The following is a 26,445-nucleotide window of genomic DNA, read 5'->3' on the forward strand; positions in this document are numbered from 1 at the left end:
TCCTGGGTAAAGTTCCTTTAACCTGCTACTCACAGAGTTATTAGGCCCCATCATAGTGCTGCATCCATCAGAACCAAAGCCAATGATATTAGAAGTAGGTATACCATTTTCAGTAAATGTTTTCATTATCTCTGAAAACAACCTGGCAGCTGTAGCACCTTCATTAGCTTTACTAGGATCACTACTAAATAACGGCACTAAATCCCAAAATTTGGTGACAACAGCATTTCCTTCAACCACTCTTACCATGATGCATAAATTCTGAGAGACCGATATATCTGTGGATTCATCCACAAGAATGCTGAACTTGTTCTGCTTCAAGATGTTAATGAGCTCTTGTTTGTGAGAGTGTGCCATAACATTACCACACACTCTTTGACATTTTGTTCTTTTCATTTTCAATTCCTTTGCAATAGCGGAGTCAGAGAAGCAACCTTTCAGGACTTCACACAGATGATCGGCCACACGGAAACTTATACTGTGTTCCACCATGAATGCAGTAAGCCTTATTTCAGCAGCCTTAACAGAATCACTTTTACTAGTTTGCCTTCAACTCCATGTAGATATGTTTCACAGGAAGGAAAAGGAAGGGAAAGGAAGAGGAGGTAGAGAAGAAAAAGATGAGGAAGGAAGAATCGGAGGAGAGAAAGATAAAAAGAGAAGAAAGAGACAGGAGAAGAAAAAAAAAAGATAATAGTGAACACACACACACACACACTTATATTACACACCGTTCAGAGCAAGGAGTGTTCGCACCTCGCACCAGGGATCATTTCACCATCAGCAACAATACTAGAGCTTGTGTTTACATCCCTCAGCATGGCCCAGCTTTCAGAAAGGGAGTTTATTGATAAGCTTAGGTTCGAGTAAGTATGCTGTGTGACTTGGCACTTACTTCAAACACTACGAGAGGTGATTAAACGCAGGATTGCACAATATTAGCAGGACAGTCAAGTTCCCAGCATCTCCATCTGCTTGTACACACTGGTGTAGGCCATGACAGGTAGACATCCTTCCTGTCTGTTGGTCTGTGGACTGTGAGAAGAGGGCTGATGATGTTTCTTTTTCCAGGAAATATGATACTGAACAAGCAAAGGCAGAAGAAAGTTTATATCTCATGGAGTGTATAGTTGGCAGCGTTCATTGGAAGACTGGAAGGTGAGTTGCTACGCTCATTTTGTACAAAGAGAGAAGGGTAGAATTGATGGGAGAATAATTAGCAATTGCTGTTATCAATTTCTGTAAATATATTTTTTCTACTTCTGTGTAATGAGATGCGTGTTCGGTAACTTTACAATAGGGCCAAACTGCATTTCGAGTACAAAATTATGGTATTTGTTATTGTCCTTTCTCTTTTTATAGACGATTTTGAACATAAAGCAACTCAATAATATTTCATTTTATGTGTCCTCCCCTCATCCTGCTATAATCTTGGGGATTTGTTGGGAAGTAGGTTTTATGAGCAGGGAACACAATAATAGTAATTTTAAGTACTTGAATGGAGATGATAGCTTTAAAGAAGGCATTCCTAACCTAACCTCACCTGAACTTAACCTAATTTAACCTAGCCTAACCTAACCTATGTGCATCACCTAACACAAATTACCTATATCATGGAAACTATTACTTTGCTACAAGAACATCAGTAGTAAGTTTCTCAGTATCCAAAAAACAGTACTCATAAATGTGTAAAGCATTATTATCCTCTCCTAAAATAATACCATGCATTCTTCTCAGTGACCTACTAAACTTACTTCGCAATGTGGGAACCTCGGTACAGGCCAAAATGCCTTGGGAAACAACACCCTGTAACATGGTGCAACGTGTCATAAAAGTAAGTGCACAAACCTTTCACTGTCTGCTGTTGTATCCATGGCCTTTGTTTCGGCTTTTCTTCCACACAGTTATAGAAATATGAAATAGGTATACAAACAGTGGTAAATTTTTTTCACAATAAATCTGAAAAATAAAATCTATACCAAGTAATACTATCTTAAAAAATTACTGTTGCTTTTGCTATTACAGGTCACCTATCACTAATCCAGCATCATTGGGACCTGTAGGGTGCCAGATTAGTGATTTTGCCAGATTATAGAGAGGTTAGGATACATTTAACTCAACTGTTAACCACCACATCCTACCTTTAAAATATCTCATAAATCAGTACAAGTTGATTAATAGGTACTGATACCACTTTTTCTGCCAATACTGATACTTAATTTATGGCCAATACCAATAGTATCAGTACAGCCAACACTGTTAGCAAAGAAACTAGGGAATTTTTCTTTCATTTTCTTCATGCCGTAAACTGTCGAAGAGCCAGTGCTGTATAATTCACACAAGCTTTGTACAGACACGCTGATGTTAGGTTTCCAGAAGTTCAGTCTTATCTTTTGTAGGTAATGTACAGTGTTTGTGTTTTACACGCTGAGAAGTATCTCCTTGAATCACTGGAGCCATGCCTGGAGCTAAAATTGAGCAGGTTTAACAATAAATGGAGAAAAACAAATTGGAATGGCTTCCCTTTGGAAGTGATGCCAGCAAGTAGTTTCTTTTTATGACCTATTTTGCTTCATAACGCTTCTTAGGTCATCCACTCCTTGCTTCTGTTATTCTTGTACTGCTTCTGTTTCTCTATTACACTGCTTTCTCAGTCCATTTTTCCCTACTTTGTGTTAAAAGATTTTAGTACATTTTATCATTCCAATAAATAGTAGTAGCAGCAGGTTGGTGTGGCAACCCAGGAAAATTTAAATTACGCCAGCAAAGATTTGCTGTATTAGTGATGGTTGACCTGTACTTTGGTACACTACTGTAATCTAATTATGTCATGAAATTAGAACACACTTTTAAGCATTGATAAAATAAATTTTTTTTGTCTTATGGCAAAAGGTTCTATTTTTCACCCCAACCAATGTTGCAGTTTAAGATAAGATAGGCTGTCTTAAACTCCCATTAGTTCTTGAAGTATATATTTTAAGTTATTTTTATTCTTCACGCAGATAGTAATTGATGAATACAATACACTACGTGGTGAGAACCAAGGTGTGGAGTACCCAAGCCTCTCACAGTCCATGCTAGTAGACCCTGCATGTGGAGATCTCCCAAAATGCACAGAGGTTATTCCAGAGCTGCAGGACAGAGTACTTGAGGCCATTGCTGAACAGAAAGCTGAGATTGAACAAAGGTAGTAATCATAGAGTAAAGATTACAGTGACATTTGGGACATTTACATTGTTTGTTACCAGTATTATATTGATTCCTTTTATTTCAGCCAAGAATTGATAGCTGCCCAAGGTGTAAGCAAGATTCACAATGATGAGGTCATTATGACGTGTGGAATGTGTCCACTGGTCTTGGCCTTCCTGACCAAGGCAGCCAAACAAAGGAAATTCCACGTTATTGTTGCTGAATGTGCCCCTAAATATGATGTAAGATGTTTTATGTGTCTCTTTCACATCATCATGTCTGATATGCAAAATACATAACACAGGGACTGCCACATGTAGGGGTGATGGCTTCTTGCAGCTTCCTTTATTTTCTTATGTTCTAATGTTCTCAATACATCTTTTACTTGTGCAGGGTCACCCAATGGCAAAAGCTTTATGTACTGCTGGAATTCAGACAACATTAATTCAAGACTCTGCAGTGTTCCCCATCATGTCACGTGTCAACAAGGTCATCATTGGCACCAAGACAGTGGTGAGCAACGGAGGCATTAAGACCTTTGTTGGTGCAGCTTCTCTTGCCTCAGCAGCAAAGTTTTATTCTGTTCCAGTAAGTTTTATTTGTTAGTCATTATCCTGATACCTCTTTCACTTGGGCAGTATTTGATACATATTTATCGTTGCAAATTGAAAAGGGAAGGTATCACAAAAGTACATACCATTTTATTCTCACAGAAATTCTTGATTCCAGTTTTTCATACATTCCTTTTCCACATCTTTATTTCATGTAGGTGGATATACATTCCTCGTCTTGAGTATTGGATGGTCCTTTCTCAAACCTCAACCTATCTCATGTGGAGCTAGATACTGTCAGATCAGTACCTATATAATATTGAAAATCATGGCATGAATTGTGCATTTTGCTTATTGTCACAAATCTTTATTTTCAGCTGTATGTGTGCACTCCCACATACAAATTTAGCTTGATGGGCTGTGAAGAAATAAGCCACGAAAGCAGCACTTCTATTATCCCAAAGGGAACAAAGTTTTCGCCATCTGTAAATACTGCACTGACTAAGCTAGATTACGTTCCTCCAGAAAATGTCACCAGTTTCATAACTAACAAGTGAGTTTCTGTTGTTCATATGACTGTGTGGTCCTTTCAAGGTGTGATGTTGGGGGTTCATTTAATTTTTTTATTTGCTTTTCTTCTTGGGCCTGGGCTGGCCTCAGGAGACATCAGTATTTGTCAACTTTATGCAGAAACTGTTATTTAGCACTGTGCTTCATCTCCCAGTAAAACTTCTGATCCTAAATGCATAAAATGAAAGGCCTTTATGTTTTACTTATGAGTGAGATAAATAACTTACTCAATTTATTATACAGTAAAATCCCTCTCATCCGGCATTCGAGTATCCGGCAGCTTCAAGTATCCGGCACATTTTTCCCCGAGCCTTAAAATCAATAAAAAATCAATGTGTACTCATAAAATCAATTAAAATTCCCACGCAAGGCATACTTTGTACCCTCGCCACCAAAGCGCACTGCTTCGCGCCACCCGCTCCCCACTGCACTGTGTTTACTCAGTGACTCAGTCCCACGTGTGCACTGTTTATCACCTGATGCTTTCATCATGCCTAAAGTTCTAGAAAAGAGGAAGTGTGTTGTGCTTACACTTAAGCAGCTGATCAGATCAGCTGCTGATTAAGATCAGCTGATCTTTGTTATGGTAAGATATGTGAGTGTAGGGTGGTGATTGTGGACATAATTTCACTTCTATTCAAGTATCTGGCAATATTCAGGTATCCGGCATGTCGGCGGTCCTGTTGATGCCGGATAAGAGGGATTTTACTGTACCCTGTTTATCTTGCACATCTACTCACTTAGCTTTAAATAATGGCTGCTGACCATTTAAATCTCTTTTATTTCAGTCGAGGTATTGCACCATCCTATGTGTACCGGCAGCTTAGTGAACTGTACCATCCCACTTCTTATGATCTCTAAGGTAACAGCTTTAATCCTTGTAAATAAGGAATAAGAGAAAAGAGACACACCTGGCATTTGTACTGTTATGCTGTAGTGTTCTGTCATTTTTTTCCTCTTTTATCCTAGAACCATTTTTGCTCATTCATGTTTATAAAAATTATTATACAAAAATGTTGAGCTTAATATGTTTGGTGTAGTTTTTTGTAACATGTGTTATTGTTAATGTGTGTGCTTCCCATCAGGAAGAATGTTGCAGTATTAGCAGTAATGTTACAGCTGATGGAAGTGTCTATATTGTGCTTTGGTGGGAAGTTAATTTTATGTATTTTTAGAGTTCTGCAGGATATAGCAAGCCCTCAAAATAAAGAAAATAACTATGGAAAACACTCCTTGTATTGAAAACACCACTGCAGAGAAATCTCTAATGAAACAGGAAACCCTACATTCAGTACTGTGTGGTTGTTGCATTAACACTGAGCTAAATGCCTTTTGGATGGTTGTACAGTAAAAATAATGTAAAAATGCCTATAAATAACTGTCCCTGCACTAGAAACCTTTCATCATAAAATTACACACAAGATACTCAACTAGTGCATGAATGTTCAAGTGGTACCATGAAGATATCAGGCTTTTTAGCACTGTTTGAAGGTTTTGAGAGGAGTAACAGGACTTAAACAGAAAGAAGCACTGCTAATGTTTAAGTTTGTGAATGTTCTTTAGGTGGTCTGTGTAAGGAAGAAACAACACTCTATGGTGTGGTACTGCTGGTGAATGCCATAGTGGAACACATACAGGAAATGGCCACATCTCTGGTTGCAGGGCACAACACCCACTTTATAACCTGTACCTATAAATAACAGGATGTAACAGAGGTGAAGGAATGAGGAGACTGCCCAACCATCATGTCGTTTCCAGGCTGACAGTCCTGCAAAGATGCTATCCAAGACAACACACCCCAATTTTTTCTTACACACAAACACATACATATGGAGATACTGAGAAGTTGATCTGAAGGTGAGATAAATTGGCCATGAATGGCTTTTGTTGGAGATCAAACCTCTCCCAGGACAGTCCTGGAAATGTGAGTCCAGCACCTTTATTGATCAGGCTAAGATGATCACCAAAGCCAGAGTGGACTTCTTTTGGTCTTGAACATCCTGCCACTACACACACACACACACACACACACACACACACACACACACACACACACACACACACACACACACACACACACACACACACACACACACATCTCATCCTCAACTTGGTCTTTTAAGATATGCAATAGTAAGTTTACTGTAAAGTGCATTTTATTTTGGTATTTTTGGATTGCACAATATAATACATCAGGTCAGTTACATAATATAGTATTCTTGTATATAATAAACTTTTCTCTGATCTTTAAATAGTAAGAGATATAGATAAAATTCTAAAGCTAATCTGGAAAGTTTTTTTTTGTAATGCCTAGAAGTTTCTCACTCATCAATCATCAATCACAATAGTATCAAATCTTTTACTTCTAGTGTTTCTACCTTTGAACATGTGTTTGACTATGGTTACATCACCCTCACTCATTTTCTCCAACTTTCTTTTCCGTGAACGTGTTTGTGGTCCAGTAAAGTCACTAGGGAAGAATTTCTGTAAGCTCCCAGAGCATTTAGAATGTAATACATTCTGTTCCATATCACAACCATCTTGTTTCTTAAATGCAAGGCACTGTTCTTTGTTGTAAGACACCTTAGAAGCACTTAAAGAACTTTCCTCTGGAGGCACACTAGCATTACTCTTAGGTTTAGGTACAGTTTCACCAGTCCTATTTTCTTTGGGGAAGTCAAAAGATCCATGACCACTGCCTGCTGTGGATTTTGATTGTTGGCTTGGTAATGTCAAAACCATGCTTGGAGTTACTGGGAAAGATGTCTCAGAGGGAGAATCTATGCTTGAAAGATATGCTTTCACTTTTGCTTCTCCGAAGTCAAATATGCTTTCTTCTTTCTTTGGAGTTGCACCTAATGAGGAACTGCAGCGGTCTGACTTGCTTGGTGTGCAAGTGGAGTTAAGGGAAGACGCAGATGAGGTAGAGGAGAGGGATGAGGTAGAAGAATGGCTTCGGGCATCTGTGGAGGATTTCTTGTTCTTTCGACGCTGAGCAAGTCTTGCATTACTCACATCCTTGAAGAAAATGTTAAATCATCAGCATCACATTCAAATTACTCATTAAAACTCCACCAATGTTACAAAATACCTTTTAGGTGATAGTGTTACCACAATTGTAGCTTTATATGAAACTGCATTGTTTCTTTTTTATGCAGACATTGTGAAACTTAGTCAATAATAGCATTTAGACTTCAAAGCTTAGACTATCTGGACAGAGTAAGTCTATGAAGCAGAAGCTGAGAGGAGGAATTTCATCTTCCATACATGCCTTGACATCGTGACTTTTAGTTTTTTCCGGAGTGGATGTTTACTGCTTTATCATTTTCTTGACCAGTAAACCAAAGATTACAAGCACAATTTCTGCTATTGTTTTTACTCAATATGTCTCCTTTTCATCTAAATATTTATTGTATTTACTGACATTATGCTTTCTTTCCTCCAAAAATTTCTCTTTAAAACTGCTAAGCATTTTAATGCCTGTAATAAATGGTATTGCTCATGGAAGGATAGTCCAATGTGATCCTTGCTTCCATCTGTGAAGTTTATCCATATTTTTGGCAGGTTGTAGAATGAAGATTGACTCCATGCTTTCCTTAAAAGTGACAATTGTCCACAAATACTACTTGAATGGTTAAGGTGGTTTTGATGGACAATTCAATGAGCAAAGTCCAGATACAGTTTTAGTATCAAAGCTTTTAACTTGACTGAGAATCTGTTGAAAGTCATCTATATTCTGCAAAACTTTCAACAAGTAGAAATCCTACAGATTTTTAATACTGTGGGTTGCAATCAGGGGAAATTTGCAACAGAGTAAGAGAATAAGTTCTAAGAATTCCACAGATTATTGCAGCCATGTTTGTCAGCCTTCCTTTATTTCCTATACAACTCTTCTGTTTTTTCCCAATATTAGTATTCCATCAAAAGGGAGAAGATTTCAGGCCAAGGAAGAATGACATAACAAGTCACCTGGCAGCAATTATGAAGTTTGCTGACTGCCACACTGGGATAAGTGTAATAAAGTCTTAAGGAAAGTACCTTGAAGAGGACTGAGGCCACAGCCATAAGTAGACTACTTTTCATAAACATGACATTGCTAAGTACCTTCTGGATAGACCTCATGTACACTATAGTAATGTGTCCATATTTTCTATAGCTTTATCTTTGAATAGCAAGAAAAAGAAAGTATGGAGGTCTGCTGAGGATAAGGAAAATATATATATATATATATATATATATATATATATATATATATATATATATATATATATATATATATATATATATATATATATATATATATATATATATATTGTACTTATGCATTATTATGTTCATTGTATGATTATGAGATGGTGGGACAGGAGCAAGTAGGGACTTGTATAGCCACCATTTTTTGACATGTAATGCACACTGTAATGCACCATTGTAGAAAAATTGACAACTGTAGGATATGTTTACTAAGGAACACAACCTCTACCCTACAGTAAAGGATTATGTTTGAATTTTTATCATGAACTCCAATATGTTTGAATTTTTATCATGAACTCCAATCAAACTTACTAGTAAGCGAAATCCTTCCCTAGTTGCCATGTGGAATGCATGAAAAGCTTGTTTGACTCCAGCTTCAGCAGAGATTGGTCCAGTGAGTGTGGGCCGAGCACTGAGTATAGTGGGTGTCATGAGGGGAGTTGCTGAAAATAAATAAGGAGGGCCTCCCTGAAGCCACTCATCCTGCAGCAACTCAGTGATGGTGAGACGCCTTGAAGCATCTACCGTCAATAACCCTGGAGGAGAAGGATATGATTAGTACTTCATATCAGTTTCATAACATACATACATACATATAACAAAGCTGTCTTTTCCAAAAAGGTGGGTAGCCAAGACAAGGCACACAATTTTCACATTCACACTCATTCACACCACTCTCTTGTCCCTTGGCACCCAACAGAGAAGAGAAAGTAACCCAGCTCTCACTTTACGGGGGTTAGTCACACAGCTAGTACACTTTCATAACACTAAACAGTAATAATAATAATATTCCTAAATTAGAATGCATATAACAAGGAGCAAAATTAGTGAGGGACAGGGAGTGGTTATACAAATGAGATCTTAAATTCATGGAATTGAAAAACTGCTTGCAAATTAAGTTGAAGAAAAAAGATGTATTTTATAATCTAGAAAAAGCATTAGATAAGAAATGGAGTAAATCAAACAACAAAACTGTGAATGATATTTTACCTTTGATAAGTTTCTTAGCCTGTGAGGAGACAGAGACCCATTCTGGTCCTGACATGTCAAAACTTCCATCCTTTATCCGAGCAATGATTGATGCTGAGGTGTCATCTTTACTTCTTGACTGGAATGGGGCTCTCCCTGACAACATTGTGTACTGAAATGAAATTGCACAAGTAATTAGAACAATATTCATAAATACTATCAACATTAATCATATAACAAATCTTAGACCTTATACTGCAATTCAGCATATTGTTTTTTAATAATCACAAACCATTCTGAGACATTTGTTCTACAGCCATCTCAAAACATTTTACTGCCTTGATATTGAAAAACTGACTAAATCCTTTTCTTGTAGATGCTTGTAAATATTTTGTGGAATGCATTTAGGGATATGAATTGCAGTAAGTCACAGTGAAAGGATTAGAATACAACAGGTTTTCTCTGGAACTCCCAGACTGCTTCTGTATTTCCCTCTTCCTCTGACTTTAACTCTTTCAAGAAGGAGGTTTCAAGACACTTATCCTCTAATTTTGCATGATCCTATTTTCACCTTTCTTTAGGGACTGCCACCTCAGTGAATCCTTCTCCCCCTTTTTTTTTTTTTCCTTTTTGTTACCTTAGGTCAGTGTCTCTACTTCAGGTTATATGATGATCTAATATAAAAGCTAGACACAATACTAACTGTGAAGACTAGTACAGATGAACATGGTGAACACTTGACAAGATCCTATGAGCTACATTCATTGACATCATCCTCTAAAGATTTATTTTTGGACTTACTAGAATCACACCCAAGCTCCACCAGTCACATGTTTCATCATAGCCATTTGCTCCCTTCTGCACTGCTTGCCGCAACACTTCTGGCGCTGCATAGTGAAGAGTGAAGCACGGTGTCTTCATGCTGCCATCCTTTTCCTTGTCAGGCATCAAACGTGCAAACCCAAAATCCACAATCTTAATAACTGAATCTTCAGAAGAATCCTTGAACAAGAGATTCTGTGAAAAGATATTTAGATTAGAATGGCCTCGGAGAAGGATAATATCTAAATGGAATAAATTCATAGTTTATAAAGGCCATACAAATTATGGAGATCAATATTCCATGCAATAAATTCTTTAAAATAAGCTGATGGAAAATCAATGCAAAAAAATTTCCTTTTTTTCACCTTTCCTTTCTTCTCTTTTCTGTCTATCCTCAACACCAACCACTTTTCTATTTTTATTCCCTCCCATTCCATTAATTCCCAACATATTTCCTCTCCCTCTCCTAACTCTTCACCTCTGGTTTTAGGTCTCTGTGAACGATGCCTTTTCTGTGCATGTAGTGAACTGCTGACACCAGATTCCTCATGATGACTGAAGCCTGAGCCTCTGTGAACCTCTCGTGTTTCCTGATCCTCTGAAGCAGCTCTCCACCTCCAAGGAGCTCCATCACAATGTAGGTGTGTGCCTGTGAAACCAACATGAATTAGATACAGGCATACAATGATTAAATGCAAGGAGAAGAAAATAATATGATCTTAAACTAATTCTTACTTAAATTATTTTGTGTAATATCAATGACATATCCAAAAGAAAGAGTGAGTGAAGTTGAAAGTACTGATAGGTGAGGAAAGCTACTGGTAGGATGGTAGTACTTGGATGGGGTAGAGAAGTGTGTGTTAAAGACATCATGCAGTTGAACAAGCAAGAACGAAAGGTCTAGATAAGGAGGATGGAGGTTTTTCTGGTTGTGGCCACCTCCTCAGGGGATGCTCCCACAGAGAGTGAGGCAACAGAGAAATAGGTAGATGGAGAGAATGTCAATGACTGTTAAAAGATAGTAGAGGAAGAGTGGTCTGATGAAATTACTGTATTCAAGCAGGAATCACTCTAGTGCAACAGTGTTTATCCATAACTGAGAGTGGTAGGTATTACATAGTGCTCAATAAACAAATTCCACAAAACAAAGGCATATATGGAAGACATTTTCAACTTTCATTATTCAGCTTCCAATGTTGAAAATCATGAACAGATGCTTACCTCATCATGGAAAACTTCATGGAGGTTGACAATGTTGGAATGTCCTTGGCAAGCCCGGAGTAAATTGATTTCTTGTTGGCAGTCTAGTCTTCTTGACACTATCTTGACAGCAAAGTGTTGCCCACTGGACTTTTGTACACATTCCCGACAGACACTGAAGCTGCCGTCTCCGAGTATATTATCTCGGAGATTCAGTTCATATTTTTGGAAAAATGGTGAGTCCTGAAAAAAATACATGTCTATGAGTTATTTCATACATTTTTTTTCATCACAAGTACTGTAATAATTAAATGAGAAAGTATGCATACAACTAGACACAAATATAATTCACACATAACTAAAACTAATAAGATGAGGAAGCTGGGAAACTCCTAAACTATATATCTATTCTTACAATGAGTCTATCCCTCACAGGGGAAGACATCAGCCATGCATACTTATATTATTACTACTGCTACTACTATGACAATTTACCCTTACTGTCAAAATCACGCTGAGACAATTCACCAAAAATTCAAGTATGTTTTAATGCTTTCACTGATACAAAACAATTTACAGCACCAGAAGTAATGCATGAAATCTTTATAATCATCTACATGAAAGAAGGGGATTAAAAGAATAGATTTTGCAATTTGTACCCAGTTTAAAGATTAGAGATGGCTGTAGAACAAGTAAAAATGTCTCAGAGTGATTAGTGGTTAAGGAAAGATGTAGCACACAGCATTCAAAGAGTTAATAGTGAAGAATTAAAATTAACAAGTAAATCAGCAACAGCAGAATAGAAACTGGGTACTAACCTTAAAGCTACAAGCCAATAGGTTGGTTGTGGAAGGTCTTCTGTCTGGTGACATCTTGAAAAGGCTGTCGCTGATGACATTGTCAGTGAAGAGAATTGATGGAGCAACGTAGGAGTAGCCCTGAAATAATAATGTAACAATACTATCTTTGGACGAGTACACACACTCATATAAATACGTACATTCATACATATACATATACACATACATATACAATTAAGTCTTATTTGGGTACTTACATTGAACATTTTCTCAACATCTGGAGGAACGATTGCTGGAGAATCCTGTGGTATCATTGCAGTGAACTCTTCAGAAAAATTACTAACATCTAACTCATTACTGATTCTTGGTACAAAGGGAGCAGGTACTTTCTTTTGAGCAAGGTCATCCCAATTCAATTTCTGTCAGGAAAAAAAGGAATTACCACTTATTACAACCAAACTACATCAATTTTTTTTCTTTCTAAATGTATCTAAAACTTGCATCAATATAAACCACTTGGTCATTAGGTCACAACCACTACTAAAGACACAACATGACTTCAAGGTAATCTTTAAAAGGAAAATATGAAAGGATGGTATTTCTTCCTCCATTCCTGTTTCTCATTTACAGACTGGTAAGCAAAGGATGAAGGAAAGTGAATAAAAGAACAGGTATAGAGAGAGGATGACCAGCTTAGTTCAGATCACCCATGTTGCAGCTAAATTTGTACTGTATGAGTGAGCAGCCTCAATACAAACCTTAAAAAATACATGGTCCTTAATCTCTAGTGCATCCCGTGGCCCTCCCCCTAACCGCTGGCGAGGGTCTTTCACGAGGAGTCTTGAAATTAAGTCTCTGACCTCTGGCGATAGATCACTGGGCAACGGTGGCTGTGTTTTCAGGATTCGTCTGTTGTGAAAATAGAAAACATTCCATTAAAACTTGCAATCTAGTTAAATAAAACAAAATAAGTAAAAAATAATAATGTTCAAATAGAGCATATCTAGCCTGATATTTACTGAACTATCACATCCCATACCTTTATCTTTCAACCAAAAGAAAGCTCAGTGCAGACTCTTACCTTGAAATCTCCTGCTGGTTATTCTTTTCACCTTCCACCGTGAAAGGCGAGGCTCCAGTTAACAGTTCATATGTTAACACTCCCACACTCCACCAGTCCACAGCCTGATCGTGGCCGTGAGCTCCTCCCTGCACCACCTCGGGGGCCATGTACTCAATTGTGCCACAAAAGGAGTATGCTCTGTGTTCCGTTTCATGAGAGAGGAAGTCCTTGCTGAGGCCAAAGTCTGTCAAAACTATGTGGCCATCCGAGTCCAAGAGGATGTTTTCAAGCTTGATGTCTCGATAGATGATACCAAGCTGCAATGAATCCTAGTCGTTAAACAAATGCAAAGAACAAAACAGAAAACCTTCAGTTAAAATGGAGCTGCGTATTCTGTAATCGCTATTGAGAATACTCTTAACCTGGTGTAAGTCCGGGTGATAAAAATGCAACACTGCCCCTGTGTGTGTGTGCGTGTGTGTGTGTGTGTGTGTGTGTGTGTGTGTGTGTGTGTGTGTGTGTGTGTGTGTGTGTGTGTGTGTGTGTGTGTGTGTGTGTGTGTGTGTGTGTGTGTGTGTGTGTGTGTGTGTGTGTGTGTGTGTGTGTGTGTGTGTGTGTGTGTGTGTGTGTGTGTGTGTGTCTGAAGTTTTTTTTAATTGAGGATTAAACTTTTCTATGCTCCCAAAATAGTTTACCAATTTTTTTTTCTTCATGAATTTCTTATACCAGGTTAGAGTTTTCCCAATGGTACATAATGTGAGGTACTCAATGTGGCTTACTTTGTGCAGATGCTCAAGGGCAAGGATGACTTCACCAATGTAGAGACGGACTTCATCCTCATGGAACCTTTCTCTCTGGTAAAGGTGAGTGAACAGTTCTCCTCCGCTGACGTAGTCTGAACAGCAACACAAAAATAAACAATAAATTCATCATGCAACAGAGAAAGATATAAAAAAAAAAGGAATAACAAAAAAATCAACATTGATTTAAATGCACAATTAAAGTTTCCTTCCCTCCTTGAATTCTCCATAAACACTGAGAAACTGAGCTGAAAATGAGGCAATTTCACCATGGGAGAGGGAAAATACAAACACACACACACAGACACACAAATGATAATACTAACCAAGGATGAGGTGGAGTTTAGCATCAGTTTGGAAGGCATAGTGAAGGGTGACGAGGAAGGGGCTCTGCCGCACTGCCTCCAACACCTGCCTCTCTGTCTTGGTGTGCTCAGTTGTCTTCTTCTTCTGTACGATGGTCGCTTTCTTCAGAACCTTCATGGCATACAACTTCCCTGCATCCTTCCCTGATATCTTCCGCACCAGAAAGACTTTGCCATAAGCTGTGAGGAGAGAAAATCTTGACTTAACAAAACAAATGGGGAATGGCTGTATACCACTTGCCTCTGTCTCATGAACAGAACATTTGAACATAAGAAAATAAGGGAAGCTGCAAGAAGCCATCAGGCCTACATGTGGCAATCCCTGTAAGTTAGCCTTTGTTCTGGTGGTGAATGAAGACCTCTTACAGTATATTACAAAGCACAATATATCTATCTATCTATCTAACTGTCTATCTAAGGTCCCTGTTCTGAAACACTTCTGCAATGCATCTCTACTACTTTCAAAAGGGTCTAGTTAAAGTGACAGGTTTTAAGGATATTTTTATGGTTTTAGTGACAAATCAACAAGATTTCCACATTATTATCAGGAAAATAACTCTTGAGAATCTGGCTAATCATCTCTGTGGCCTTTAAAAATAGTAGTGGTGAGAGAGCAAAGCGTTTTAGAATACAGTCTAACACCTGCTTTGAAAAACTCTTCTAAGGAAATGGCCACTAGAGAAGTTTTCATTCCTTTCTTAGATGTTCGAATTCCTTCATTCTTCCTTCCCTTTCTTCCCATTCCTCACAAGGGAAAATGGCCACAAGAGTTCTCATGAATTCCTCTCTCTGTATTCCTTCATTCTTCCTTTTCTTTTCTCCCATTCCTTACAAGCTCTTCCTGCTTCCACCATTTTCATCACCATAACTGTCACCCTGTTTTATGTCATTATTTTCTATTCTAGGGTTTAATAGTTTACATCTTTCCTATTTTTTTTTTTGTGGTCATAGATTTTTTATATTCTTTGTTCTCTTCTTGACATGTTGTCTATTAATTTCATTTAGGGTTTTCATCTTGAATTTGCCTCATGTATCATACTCACGGATCTACTTTCTGCTCTTTTTTTTTTCTTTTCTTTTCTGTCATGGCACCTAAGGGTAGAGAATAGAAAAATGCTGTATGTGCAATCACATGCTCTATGTTTGGTGTTTTATAGGATGCACTGACAAAAGAAGTGAATAATGCATGTTTGGTGTTTTATAGGATGCACTGACAAAAGAAGTGAATAATGTATAGTCTCGGTGTAAGTTTGTATGAGTAATGGTGGTCAATGCTTTTAGTGTCTAATCTTTTCTTTCTTTTGTCCAGTGTGTGTGTGTGTGTGTGTGTGTGTGTGATTTACAAAGTCTGAGCTACAATTGCCCAGTCCCGTCTATATATGTACTGTTATCTATATTTATCCAAGTATTTATCCACATATACATTTATCCTAGAAGCAAGTGTGGACCTAGTTTTGTGTCTAAGTGGCGCTTCTGAGCGGGCACATCATAGACAGCCAAGATCAACAGGCGCTGGCGTCATATCCGTAGAACTGTTTATTTGAAGCCGACTTACTAATAGGCGACACGGATACGTGCATGAGTATGTCCGTATGTGTATGCAAGGACCATATTTTGAAACTTCTGCCCGCACCTTTACTTTCAAAAGACTCTAATTGAAATTAAACGGATTTTCAAGGATGCTTTTCTACATATCAACAAGATTACTACTTTATTATCATTAACGTGAGAAACACTCTTGAAAACCTAGCTAATCGTCACTACGATCCTTTGAAATCGTAGTGTGAGAGAGTAAAGTGTTTCATAATAACAGGTCTAAATCAATCTTGTGTGATCTATGATGCATGTCATCTTGTGTTGGAAAGAGGTAGTCGAGTTTCTGTAGGGTACATGCATCACCTGATCTCTTTTATTCATTAGAACCTCAGTTTGGACATACAGGTCATCATACTTTTAGCGATGTTTTGAGCAGCGCCGCGCCGGCCCACACCTGCCTGTTCCCTCACAATGTTCTTTCTCGCCAGGACTATTTTCAAAGACCGCAGAGATGATTAGTTGGGTGCGGTGGTGGTGGTAGTAGTGGTGGTCCAAGGGCTTTACGATAAATGCGCGGAGCCAAGAGTAAATACCACGAAATGCTTGATGACACACACACACACACACACACACACACACACTTTTTTTACTTATTCACTGATGGAAACACCCTTATGATTCATTGTTTTTTCCTGTGTTCACAAGTAGTGATAATGTAAAAGTCGCACGATTCTCTAAAAACTGATATCTGTGTGGGCTTATAGCTTCTTATCAGTATGCAATGAAAATGGTGTGTTATGTGCACATTAAATACAAACTATAAACATAATAACTGGTCTTATCTAACGTAATGTACAACTACGTATTCCCCTTCTATAAGAGCAGCTCGTGTAACAGTGTATGATTTATTAGTCTCGTGTTTGTCTTCTGTGTTTCTTGCGCTCAATTTGTCAACACAAGACAACTTAACCCTTTGTGTACCGATAATGAATTTACTCATTAAATTTCTAAGGAATGTTGTTGGATATTTGACTCATAGAGTGTGGAAATAAAACGGTACATCCCATTTGGAGAGGGTTACTCTGAGGGAAAAGGGTGAGGAAAATACGACACGTATTTTCCAGAAGAATGGACAGGACGGGCGCGGGGAGTGGAAGCAAAACCCAGCACCATTAAAAGTTGTGTGTAAACAGGTTATTCCCATTAAGAACTATCAGGTATAGATAAGCATGGAGTCATATAAGATAATAAATGTTTGTCTGGTCAATTTTTTCTTGGGTGGCATGGAATAAACAGGCAGGGGACATAGCTGATGAGCGGATCAAGTTTGGGAGTTCTTTGTCCTGCGGTGGAATCGTAGAAACTGATATGTGTATATGTATATCCGGTACACAAATATACATATTCCACTACATCTCTTTTGAAAATAGTTTAGTATGAATGATAACTTCAATAAGTGGTTTGTTTACATCAAACAGTGTCGCGGTGTCATTTACCGTGCTACGAGCCTTTACCGAACCTTCCCACTGATAACGTTACAGTATCACAGTATGAATGTAGTAAATGATTATAACAGAATCACTCCTAAATAAACGTCATTACATTACTATAAGTTAGTCGTACCTACTGTCCTGTTTCCCGGAGGAAGAAAGTCAATACTGGGCAAGGTCTGACACAGCACTGCCAGGAGGCGGGGCTGCTTCCACCACACACATTCTAGGAAAGGCCATCTCACGGGAAGGAGCGCTTTTCTCCGAAACTTAGCTTTTTTCTCGAAACAATTTAATAGTCTATCGCTTCTTTTCTCTGTTATGAAGAGGCGACAGTGGGAGATACGTATTTGAATTCCCGCCAAGACGCATGCTGACGGCCTTCACCCGGTGCGTGGGTGCCTGGGGTTTGGTGGGCTGGCGGAAGTGCGTTCACTTTGGGGAATACTTCCTTTGTGTCTGAGCATTTCTTAATATGTAGTAGAAGAACAACCGTTCTAGGAAGCAACAAATATCTGCATACAAATTACTGACACACACACACACACACACACACACACACACACACACACACACACATAAATAAGAGAGGAAAACTAGCAAGGAGAAAAGTGACCAATCAATAATAATTATAATACAATATTTCGAGAAAGTAACCCAGCACAAAGGAGTGACCAAGAGAGTGGCGAAATGATAGCGCAAAAAGCCTAGACAAAGAGGACTCCATGTAACAAGGAAACTTCATGCCAGCTGTTGCCAGGATGACATCACGAATGGTAGCGGAGGTCACTGGACATCTGCCAACATACCGCGACTTCCTCTACAACAACAACAACAACAGGAATAAATAAAATAGGAAAAAATAGCGGTGTCTTACCTCCAGTCCCTAAAACTTTGAGCAGTTCGAAGTGAGCCATGTCCACGCGGCCCTTCCCCGTAAGGTTGACTGAAAAGAGAACACAACGTTGTAATATTTGAACCTGTTATCTGCTACTACCACTACTACCACTAATACTACTACCACTACTACTACTACTACCACTATTACTACTACCACTACTACTACTACTACTGCTACTATCACTACTACTAATATTACTACTACTGCTACTGTTGAGGTTACTGCTGTTGCTGATGCTGCTAACAGCTATTGCTATTAAATACTGTGGTTAGTAGTAGTAGTAGTAGTAGCACAAAACAATAGTATATAATAATGATAACAACAACTACAACAACAATTCAAAACATCATCAAAACATCAGCATCACCTTTGTCCCGCGGCACACAGTGGCATTAAGTCTGGTTAGCATCCAAGACAACAAAGCACACAAATACGTAAGAGGCGGCGTAGTCTGGGCGGCGCGTGTGTGAGGCGCGGGCGATGAAGGGCAGGCTTTTGTGAGGCTGGGAGGGCGTGGGTGAGTGAGGCCCGTGCGTCGTCGCGAGCCTGGCGGTGATGCTGCCTCACTCAACACAAAGATCACCGCTCCAACTACTAACATACGAACGAGTCTATTATATTTGATTAATCTAGCCTCTTTCGTACATTATACAGTTTCTAGTCACAAGAGTAAATCCAGAACGAATATATGTTAAGTTCCCCTTGATACTCATACATACACAATGACGGGAGGATACAAATCGCACAAAGAAAAGGAGGTTGGTGTCCTTGTTTGCCGTCCGTACCAGGTGTTTTACTAGGTCATCTTCCCATACTGCGACCACTCAGACCCTCACCAACAAACATTCCCCACAACTTGTGTATCAGTGGCCGACATTACTTGCTACACTTGTAAGGATAGTCTGCGCCACTCTTTCCTGGATGTGCGGTGAAGCATCTAAGCCGTTACTATCTATGTCAGTATGTCCATGGCTAATGTAAAGCGCTGAAAATCAAATGGGGTTTCTGGGAGCTTGGATACATAGGGATCTTTTGTTACGAGGTACATCGCGTGCACTATGCCATCAGGGTTCGCGTTCTGGATTGACGAGGCGACCTCGATCGTACTGAATTCTTGACCCACTTTCCCGACCCCTTGGTATTCTGCATCTCCTACGCTCTGGTCATGAGGTGGCGGAGGAAAGGAGACTCCTCACCATGTGTCAAGGCGAGTCCCTACCCGCTGAGAAAGATTCTCAGAAGTTTCCCCCCGTCAGAATTACCAGTGTGCCAATAAACTGCAGGATTCACGGAGAAACTTCACCCACAGCATTGCTCCCTGTACGATAGGCATTTCCGCTTCCTGAAGGCCGATTACTAATGTGGGAGGGAGGTTCGGCAAGAAGATTTCACATCCCTATCTTGGTCACTAGCGAGAAGAAAACTTCTCCAGATTCCTAAGTATTCGTGGCCCTTGGGACTTTTGGTTCTACTAACAAGACGGCTGGCATGGGACACTGTTGTGAGACAGATTAATCGAAGCAAACAAAGACAAGAAGGACGAGGAGCGGGAAGTAGGTTAATATCAAGGACAACCTCCCCCAACACCCACCGCCGTGGTGACATGCACCGCCACTGCTGCTACCTGCCTGCCTGCCTGCCTGCCGCTCCTCCCCTCATCCATCCACCGCCAGGCATTAATACCAACAAACGTCTCATTCTTTTCTTATCTTTTTTTTTCTTTATTTTTTCTTTTGTATGCTTATTACGATTACTGGAGAGAGAGAGAGAGAGAGAGAGAGAGAGAGAGAGAGAGAGAGAGAGAGAGAGAGAGAGAGAGAGAAAGAGAGAGAGAGAGAGAGAGAGAGAGAGAGAGAGCTGTTTGTCGTGGTGGTACATCGTGCATAAATAATACCAATCAATATGTAATAGCAGCAGGCGATCTTAGGACACGAGGCAGCGTCAACCCGGTCCCCAGTTCCCCCTTCCTCAACCTTCAAACTCTTGGTCGCTTCCCAAGACACACCTTCCCCGCTGCCTTCGTGCGGAGCTATGCGATCATTGGCCAACCTTTGTAAGGCACACGCTTGATATGTGTAATATTGTTAGTTTTGGGCATTGGGCCTGTGCTTGGTGATTCTTTGCTTTAAATATTCGCTTTGTTGTTGTTGTTTTGATAGTGGCGGTGGTGGTGGTGGTGGTGGTAGTGGCGGTGGTGATGGTACTGCTGCTGCTGTCAGTGTTTGGTTTTGGTTGTTTTATTTACGGCTCTGGTTCTTGCTCTTGATATGTTACGTGTGGCAAGAGCCTGTGCGCCGGCACACACGCGCCAGCACACACACACACACACACACACACACACACACACACACACACACACACACACACACACACACACACACAGATCCTAATATATTCATCTGACTACACGTGTCAAACTTTCGCGTGGACGGACACACACACACACACACACACACACACACACACACACACACACACACACACACACACACACACACACACACACACACTTATCAAAAACATCATAGCTGTTAACACCTCTGAGTCAGCTCAACTTTGCCCCGTTCCCTGTCCACCATCCCTCCTTCATTAGCACTTGTCTGAGTTTTAAAGGGAGTAAGAACGTGTGTGTGTGTGTGTGTGTGTGTGTGTGTGTGTGTGTGAGGAAGAACGAAGGTGTGTCCATATGTACTGTACCGTGGGTTGGCGTGGTGGTGACGTGCACAATGTCACCAGTACTCGGGGAGAAATAGTGACCTTTACGGGGGTTTGTTAGTCCTCAACACTTCCGCGTGTGTAACTTGATGGGACTACAACAGCAGACACTTGTGCGCACGAATGATCGAACTGAGGAACAAATGCACAGCGTGGTGTGAAGTCACAGTGTAAGATGTTACTGGTAACCTGTCATCTATTATCACAGAATACTTTTCTTAATTCATTGCTGTCGTTTTAATGCTTTTTTTTTCATCAGTCATATCAGTAAGTACTAATCATTGTGTGTGTGTGTGTGTGTGTGTGTGTGTGTGTGTGTGTGTGTGTGTGTGTGTGTGTGTGTGTGTTCGGACATAAGGGTCTGTGCAGCAATTATTTGCAGCTGGTGCCTGGGTGAAGTGGCCTCCTGCCTCAGACTGACGCCGCCAGCACAGCTGCTCGAGTGTTCTCTCATGTCACTCTCGGGAAATCTTTGGCTTACACTACACGCATCTGATATACGAGGAATGTCAGAAAAAAGAGATCCCGCTGTTCAATGATTGGTAACTTTATTGATGAGATGACACTGGCCTGAGCTTCCAGTCACGCGAGGAGCACCAGGACTGAGGTGCGGTGAGCCTGGAAGGAAGTGCACTGGAGTAGCGGTTTTGGTGGATTTACCGTGGTGACCTGCCGGCTAACGGGGAGGTCAGCTGGAGGGTCAATCAGGTGGCATGCCTCTCGCTAGTGCAGCTTCCTAGCTACTCCCCTCTTAAGAGCCTTCGCTGTGGCAGAGTATTAATAGCGCATTCCTTGCTCTTCCAAGCCTCCACACGCCCCGTCGACCTCCTCTTCGTACTATTGACACCTTGAAGCGATGCGACTTCCACGAGCAGGCGACCGTCGGCACCTCCCGCCACAGGTGTTGCTCACCTTCACACATTGCCAGTCTTACTATCAAAAAGGTATTTTTAGGCTGGGACGACAGGCGTGCCAAGCTGATGATACTGAACAGATATGTTTGTGTTCATCGAGAGAAACAAAGAGAGCCATGTGATAAGGCAGCAACACGAGTGGCAGCAGTGATGGCGGTGGCGACGGCTGTGGCAGCGGGGGCGGCGGAGGCCACTGCATGACCGAGGAGGGAGCACGTGCTGGGCTGGTCCTAATCAAGGCCGCCGCGCCAACACCACCACCGCAGCTCCACCATCGCCTGGCCTCCCCACATTAGGGAGGGTCTCAGCCGCCACATCCAGAGAGTTTTTCACACGCACGCTGCTGGAAGGGTCTGGCGTTGCCAAGGTTGTTGCCACGTACTGCATCCTTTCATGGTTATTTTCATAATCAGCCACTAATATGCTCATAATTAACTTTTTTTCTCAATAAACATTACAAATAAAGGAAGTGGATAATTTAGTGGACAAAATGCGTAGTAAAACGACTAAGTAGGAGTACATGTTGCAGGAAGCTGTCGTGGAGGACTTGATCCGCTCCGAGCTGCACTCCACGGCGCCGCATTTGTTGTATGACAGGCGTGAAGAATGTATTGGTGGCAAAGAGGCACGCGCTCTCTGCACTCATGAGAGAGAGAGAGAGAGAGAGAGAGAGAGAGAGAGAGAGAGAGAGAGAGAGAGAGAGAGAGAGAGAGAGAGAGAGAGAGAGAGAGAGAGAGAGAGAGAGAGAGAGAGAGCTTCACACCCGAAAAGTGTACCATCAAGTACCATCTAAATCAAACATCCACTCAACCCTGACGGACAGACGGTGCAGCGAGCGTCGGTAAGCTCACGGATACGCGCAAGCGATCACGCCAACTCACAGGTGTCCTTCCTGGTAACCTTGCGCGTCCCCTCACCCGTCGTCCAGGGTTTTGTTAATTCCCCACCACTCACGACCGTGGACCGTGGCTGAGGGGTGAGCTTCGGCAAACCTGTGGTGTGGAGTGCGGCAAGGAGTGACGAGGCCTCCCGCAGACCGTCACCGGCTTTCACCAACGGGCGTCCTTGGGTCATGATCTTGTCCCCCGCGTGCAACCTCTCAGGAAGACGCCACAAATGACCCAAACACCAACGACGTAAATATATTGGGGTCATTTTAATTTTTTTGGATGATCCTTTCAACTTTTCCTTTGGGAGTGGCACCTCAGTGGGTCTTTTTTTTTTCTTCTTTTTTTGTTGCCCTTGGCCAGTGCCTCTCTTGTATAAGAAAACCAATCTCCAATTACTGGTGTTTCTATATAGTGTTTGGGAAAAATACTGAACTCTTAAAAATCGATGGTTTTCCACTAAATATTTTCATTATCAAATTTTTTTTCCTATTAATGAAACAAAGATGACATAACTAAGCAAGTTATTTGTTACATTCAAGCAAGAGTAGAAGACGGATTATGCGGAAATAAAGCGTAATGAGGCAGCATAATACTTAGTGCATTTTATTACATTACGAAGCAGTGGATAAAAGATTCATGCAACATAAAAAAAATCATAATAATTGACGGGGATAAGAGCCGGAAGGTGTTGGCGGGAGCGGGGACGGCGGTGGAGGCACAACTCAACATCCGCTACCTGCCTCGCACCTTACGCAGAGCACCTGTGTAGCCTGCGGCAGACTGATTCCACAAGGACGATACGGCCGCCACAAGGAAAGGTCATGTAAAGTGGAACATCAACAGCCTAGACACAAGTAGGTCAACAACCACGTCCCCTGTGCTGCCACAGAAGCCTTGATGCTTCACTTTTATTCTAAATTCGGATAATGAGAGTAATAAAGGTTCACGGGGAGGGTCTGGGGGAAGAAGGCCGGCAAGAGATCGCACTACGCAAGTCATCGTCTATTACGTCTCGAGTGGCGATCCCCGCGGCCCTCCACTTGGTGGTGTGCCGCGCGTCGCCCTGCTCACTCGTCGCCACCCGTCATTGCACACCTGCTCGTCACTTTTCCATTGTTCCACCACCAGCAGTGAAGTGCGCCGCTAGCACCTTCTATCGCCGACATATTGACAATTTCACTTAAAATGCATAAACTTTCTGCCTGACATACTTCTCACGCTCCACCTTCCCAACTATTTTATGTATCAGGGTAGGAATATTACATTAACCAGCAGTGAAGTGCGCTGCTATAGCACCTTCTATCGCCGACATATTCACAATTTCTTACCTTGAAATGCATAATAAACTTTCTACCTCACATAATTCTCATACTCCATCTCTACATCAATGTTGGAATATTATGTCATCACCACTACAAAAAAAGTATACTGTTGGAAACGCAAATTAAGTAATACCTTAATATTTTCTTTTCATTACAGTAAATTAATTGTTTTTCCTATCCAGTACTTTCATGCTGGAGTGTAACGAAAGTAGGGTATTTCCTGGTGCACATCCGTCAAGCCAACAGCGTAGTGTGGCTTATCTGGTTAATATATGCGTTCTGCCAGGGCCATATCGCCAGCGAACAGTAGGCGGAGCTGGCTTGGCGCTGGCCTAGTGAGCACGGCAGCGACGGTACGATAAACAGAGAAACTACAGAGAGTAAAAGTCGAGGAGAAAGTAGTGTGGCGGATGGAATGGCTCATGAAAGGAAAGGTCCAAAATTCCTGTGCTGGAGTGTTGGCGGGCAGAGGCACGGCGCTGAGAAGAGGCAAGTTCTCTCATTGTCATTGTGGAGAACAGATCAGATATTGTTGAAAGGAAAGAACTCCACTCTGTCAGCAATCAGATACGTGCGATTAGTAACAAAGTAGAGCAGCCTCATGCAGGTGAGGGAGCGAGGTCGAGCGAGGCAGTGATGGGTGTGAGGGTGGGAAGGGGCGGGTGAGAGGCGGCGCGTCAGACTGGGCCAGTAGGTCAGGCGAACGGCAGGGGAGGGAGGGAGGGAGGGCCGCCTCGGACTAGAACCCTCGATGAAGTAATGTGGCACGATTCCCCAGAGCACGCACTGCCTGGACTCTTGGGTCCTCATGCCGGCGGCCCCGCACCCTCGGGAACCAGCTCACACACACAAAGGACCTGAGGCGAGACGGAGTGTGGCAACAAGGCCCCCACCCTTCCCCTGCGAGACAGGTGAAAGGCAATCTTGTGCTGTAAGGTAAACAGGGAATGGCTACCAAACGATACATCCTCATTTCCAGACAGTTGGCAGCTGCGTTACTGCCACATTACCATCCTGGGGTGTGAGTGGGCTGCGGACGATTCTGTACGATGCCATTCGCCACAAAAACGTGAGGGAAGAGCGTTAGTAGGTGAAGGGCGTATTGCGCAACCTCAGTCGCCTCTCTTACTTGTGAAAACCTGCACCAGCCAGGAACATTCACTCCAGGAGTGTACCACAGCCACGGTGACGCCACTCCCTCCCCTCCTCGCTGGAGCTCTTTTCACAGAACTTAAAGGCTTTGGCAAGATACTGACGACTACATTTATTTCACCATCATCGTCGTCGTGACCATCATCACAAAGCAGAAATGGTTCACACTAAAAGCCGAATACGTCAGGAAGGAGAGAACCCACCATCCACACACAGCTCGTATTCGCATTATACCTAATCGCTCCTTTCCATCTAGCGTTCTCAAGCGACAGGCGCGGCTCATCCTTCCATCGCCTTGGCCTTGCTTTAAGAAAATATATGGATGATAATTCAGGTTTTTGTCCAAAGCTGTATGGTAAGAACACCCAGGGACGTCCTTGAGAGGAGGTGGCGGTTCTGTCAGCGACTCCCGAGGACACTGATACCTGAATGGCTTACCTATACGTGTCTCCAGGAAGTATTACCATAATCTTAGCAGTCCTGACGCTACAGTGCAGTCGGATAAATAATGCTGTTTCTGAGCTGATTACAAGCGCATTAGTGTTCTCCCGCAACAGAAGGTTTTGATGTGCCTATCCCCCACCAGTACCAGCACCAACAGCAGCACAGCCGCGGCGTGAAGGCCGGCGAGTGTGGGGGCGCGACGGCCGTGACGTGCACTTCCCTCATACCTCTTTAGGGGAGATGGTTCAACATTTCTTACTTACATAGCATTCACAACAAAACTCATGGCACTGCGCGGACATCTGTATGTGATAGGAGCAGCAGGACCAGCGGGGTGGACACGGCCTAGCGCTGCGTGTTAGAAACCACATTTGCTTCACTGGGAAACTTTCTCCTACTTGTAACCTCCAACTCTCCTCACTCTTTCCTTACAATTCGTCTTAACATCATTCAGTGCTTCCCCTATACATTCCCTTTCCTTTTCCTCCTCTATCAGACCCG

The 26,445-nt window shown here is 41.6% G+C and overlaps 2 protein-coding genes across 9 annotated transcripts in view; one reads left to right on the plus strand and one right to left on the minus strand.

Moving 5' to 3' along the window:
• Positions 1-710: 710 nt before the first annotated feature.
• Positions 711-5,537, plus strand: LOC135111252 (translation initiation factor eIF2B subunit beta-like). Its single transcript, XM_064024438.1, has 8 exons — positions 711-866; positions 1,072-1,158; positions 1,738-1,834; positions 3,003-3,187; positions 3,275-3,431; positions 3,583-3,777; positions 4,118-4,293; positions 5,099-5,537. The coding sequence occupies exons 1-8, from the start codon at positions 820-822 to the stop codon at positions 5,169-5,171; spliced, it is 1,017 nt and encodes a 338-aa protein (XP_063880508.1). The 5' UTR covers positions 711-819; the 3' UTR covers positions 5,172-5,537.
• A 911-nt stretch (positions 5,538-6,448) lies between these two features.
• The window catches only part of LOC135111251 (ribosomal protein S6 kinase alpha-5-like), a 60,071-nt gene continuing 40,074 nt past the window's right edge, over positions 6,449-26,445 (minus strand). For 7 of the 8 annotated variants that reach the window (XM_064024436.1, XM_064024435.1, XM_064024432.1 and 4 more), the window contains 13 exons: positions 18,484-18,552; positions 14,542-14,760; positions 14,195-14,310; positions 13,434-13,732; positions 13,111-13,261; positions 12,610-12,771; positions 12,371-12,490; positions 11,574-11,795; positions 10,831-11,001; positions 10,332-10,547; positions 9,552-9,702; positions 8,874-9,097; positions 6,449-7,328 (listed from right to left, as the gene is read on the minus strand). In XM_064024436.1, the coding sequence (XP_063880506.1) occupies positions 6,639-7,328; positions 8,874-9,097; positions 9,552-9,702; positions 10,332-10,547; positions 10,831-11,001; positions 11,574-11,795; positions 12,371-12,490; positions 12,610-12,771; positions 13,111-13,261; positions 13,434-13,732; positions 14,195-14,310; positions 14,542-14,760; positions 18,484-18,523 (2,781 nt within the window). In that variant the 5' untranslated portion in view covers positions 18,524-18,552 and the 3' untranslated portion in view covers positions 6,449-6,638. Of the gene's footprint in view, positions 7,329-8,873; positions 9,098-9,551; positions 9,703-10,331; positions 10,548-10,830; positions 11,002-11,573; positions 11,796-12,370; positions 12,491-12,609; positions 12,772-13,110; positions 13,262-13,433; positions 13,733-14,194; positions 14,311-14,541; positions 14,761-17,739; positions 17,939-18,483; positions 18,553-26,445 lie in introns of those variants that run through there. The other variant, XM_064024437.1, reaches the window with a different exon arrangement.

The sequence above is a fragment of the Scylla paramamosain genome, chromosome 21, assembly GCF_035594125.1.
Source record: "Scylla paramamosain isolate STU-SP2022 chromosome 21, ASM3559412v1, whole genome shotgun sequence".
NCBI classification, from domain to species: domain Eukaryota; kingdom Metazoa; phylum Arthropoda; class Malacostraca; order Decapoda; family Portunidae; genus Scylla; species Scylla paramamosain.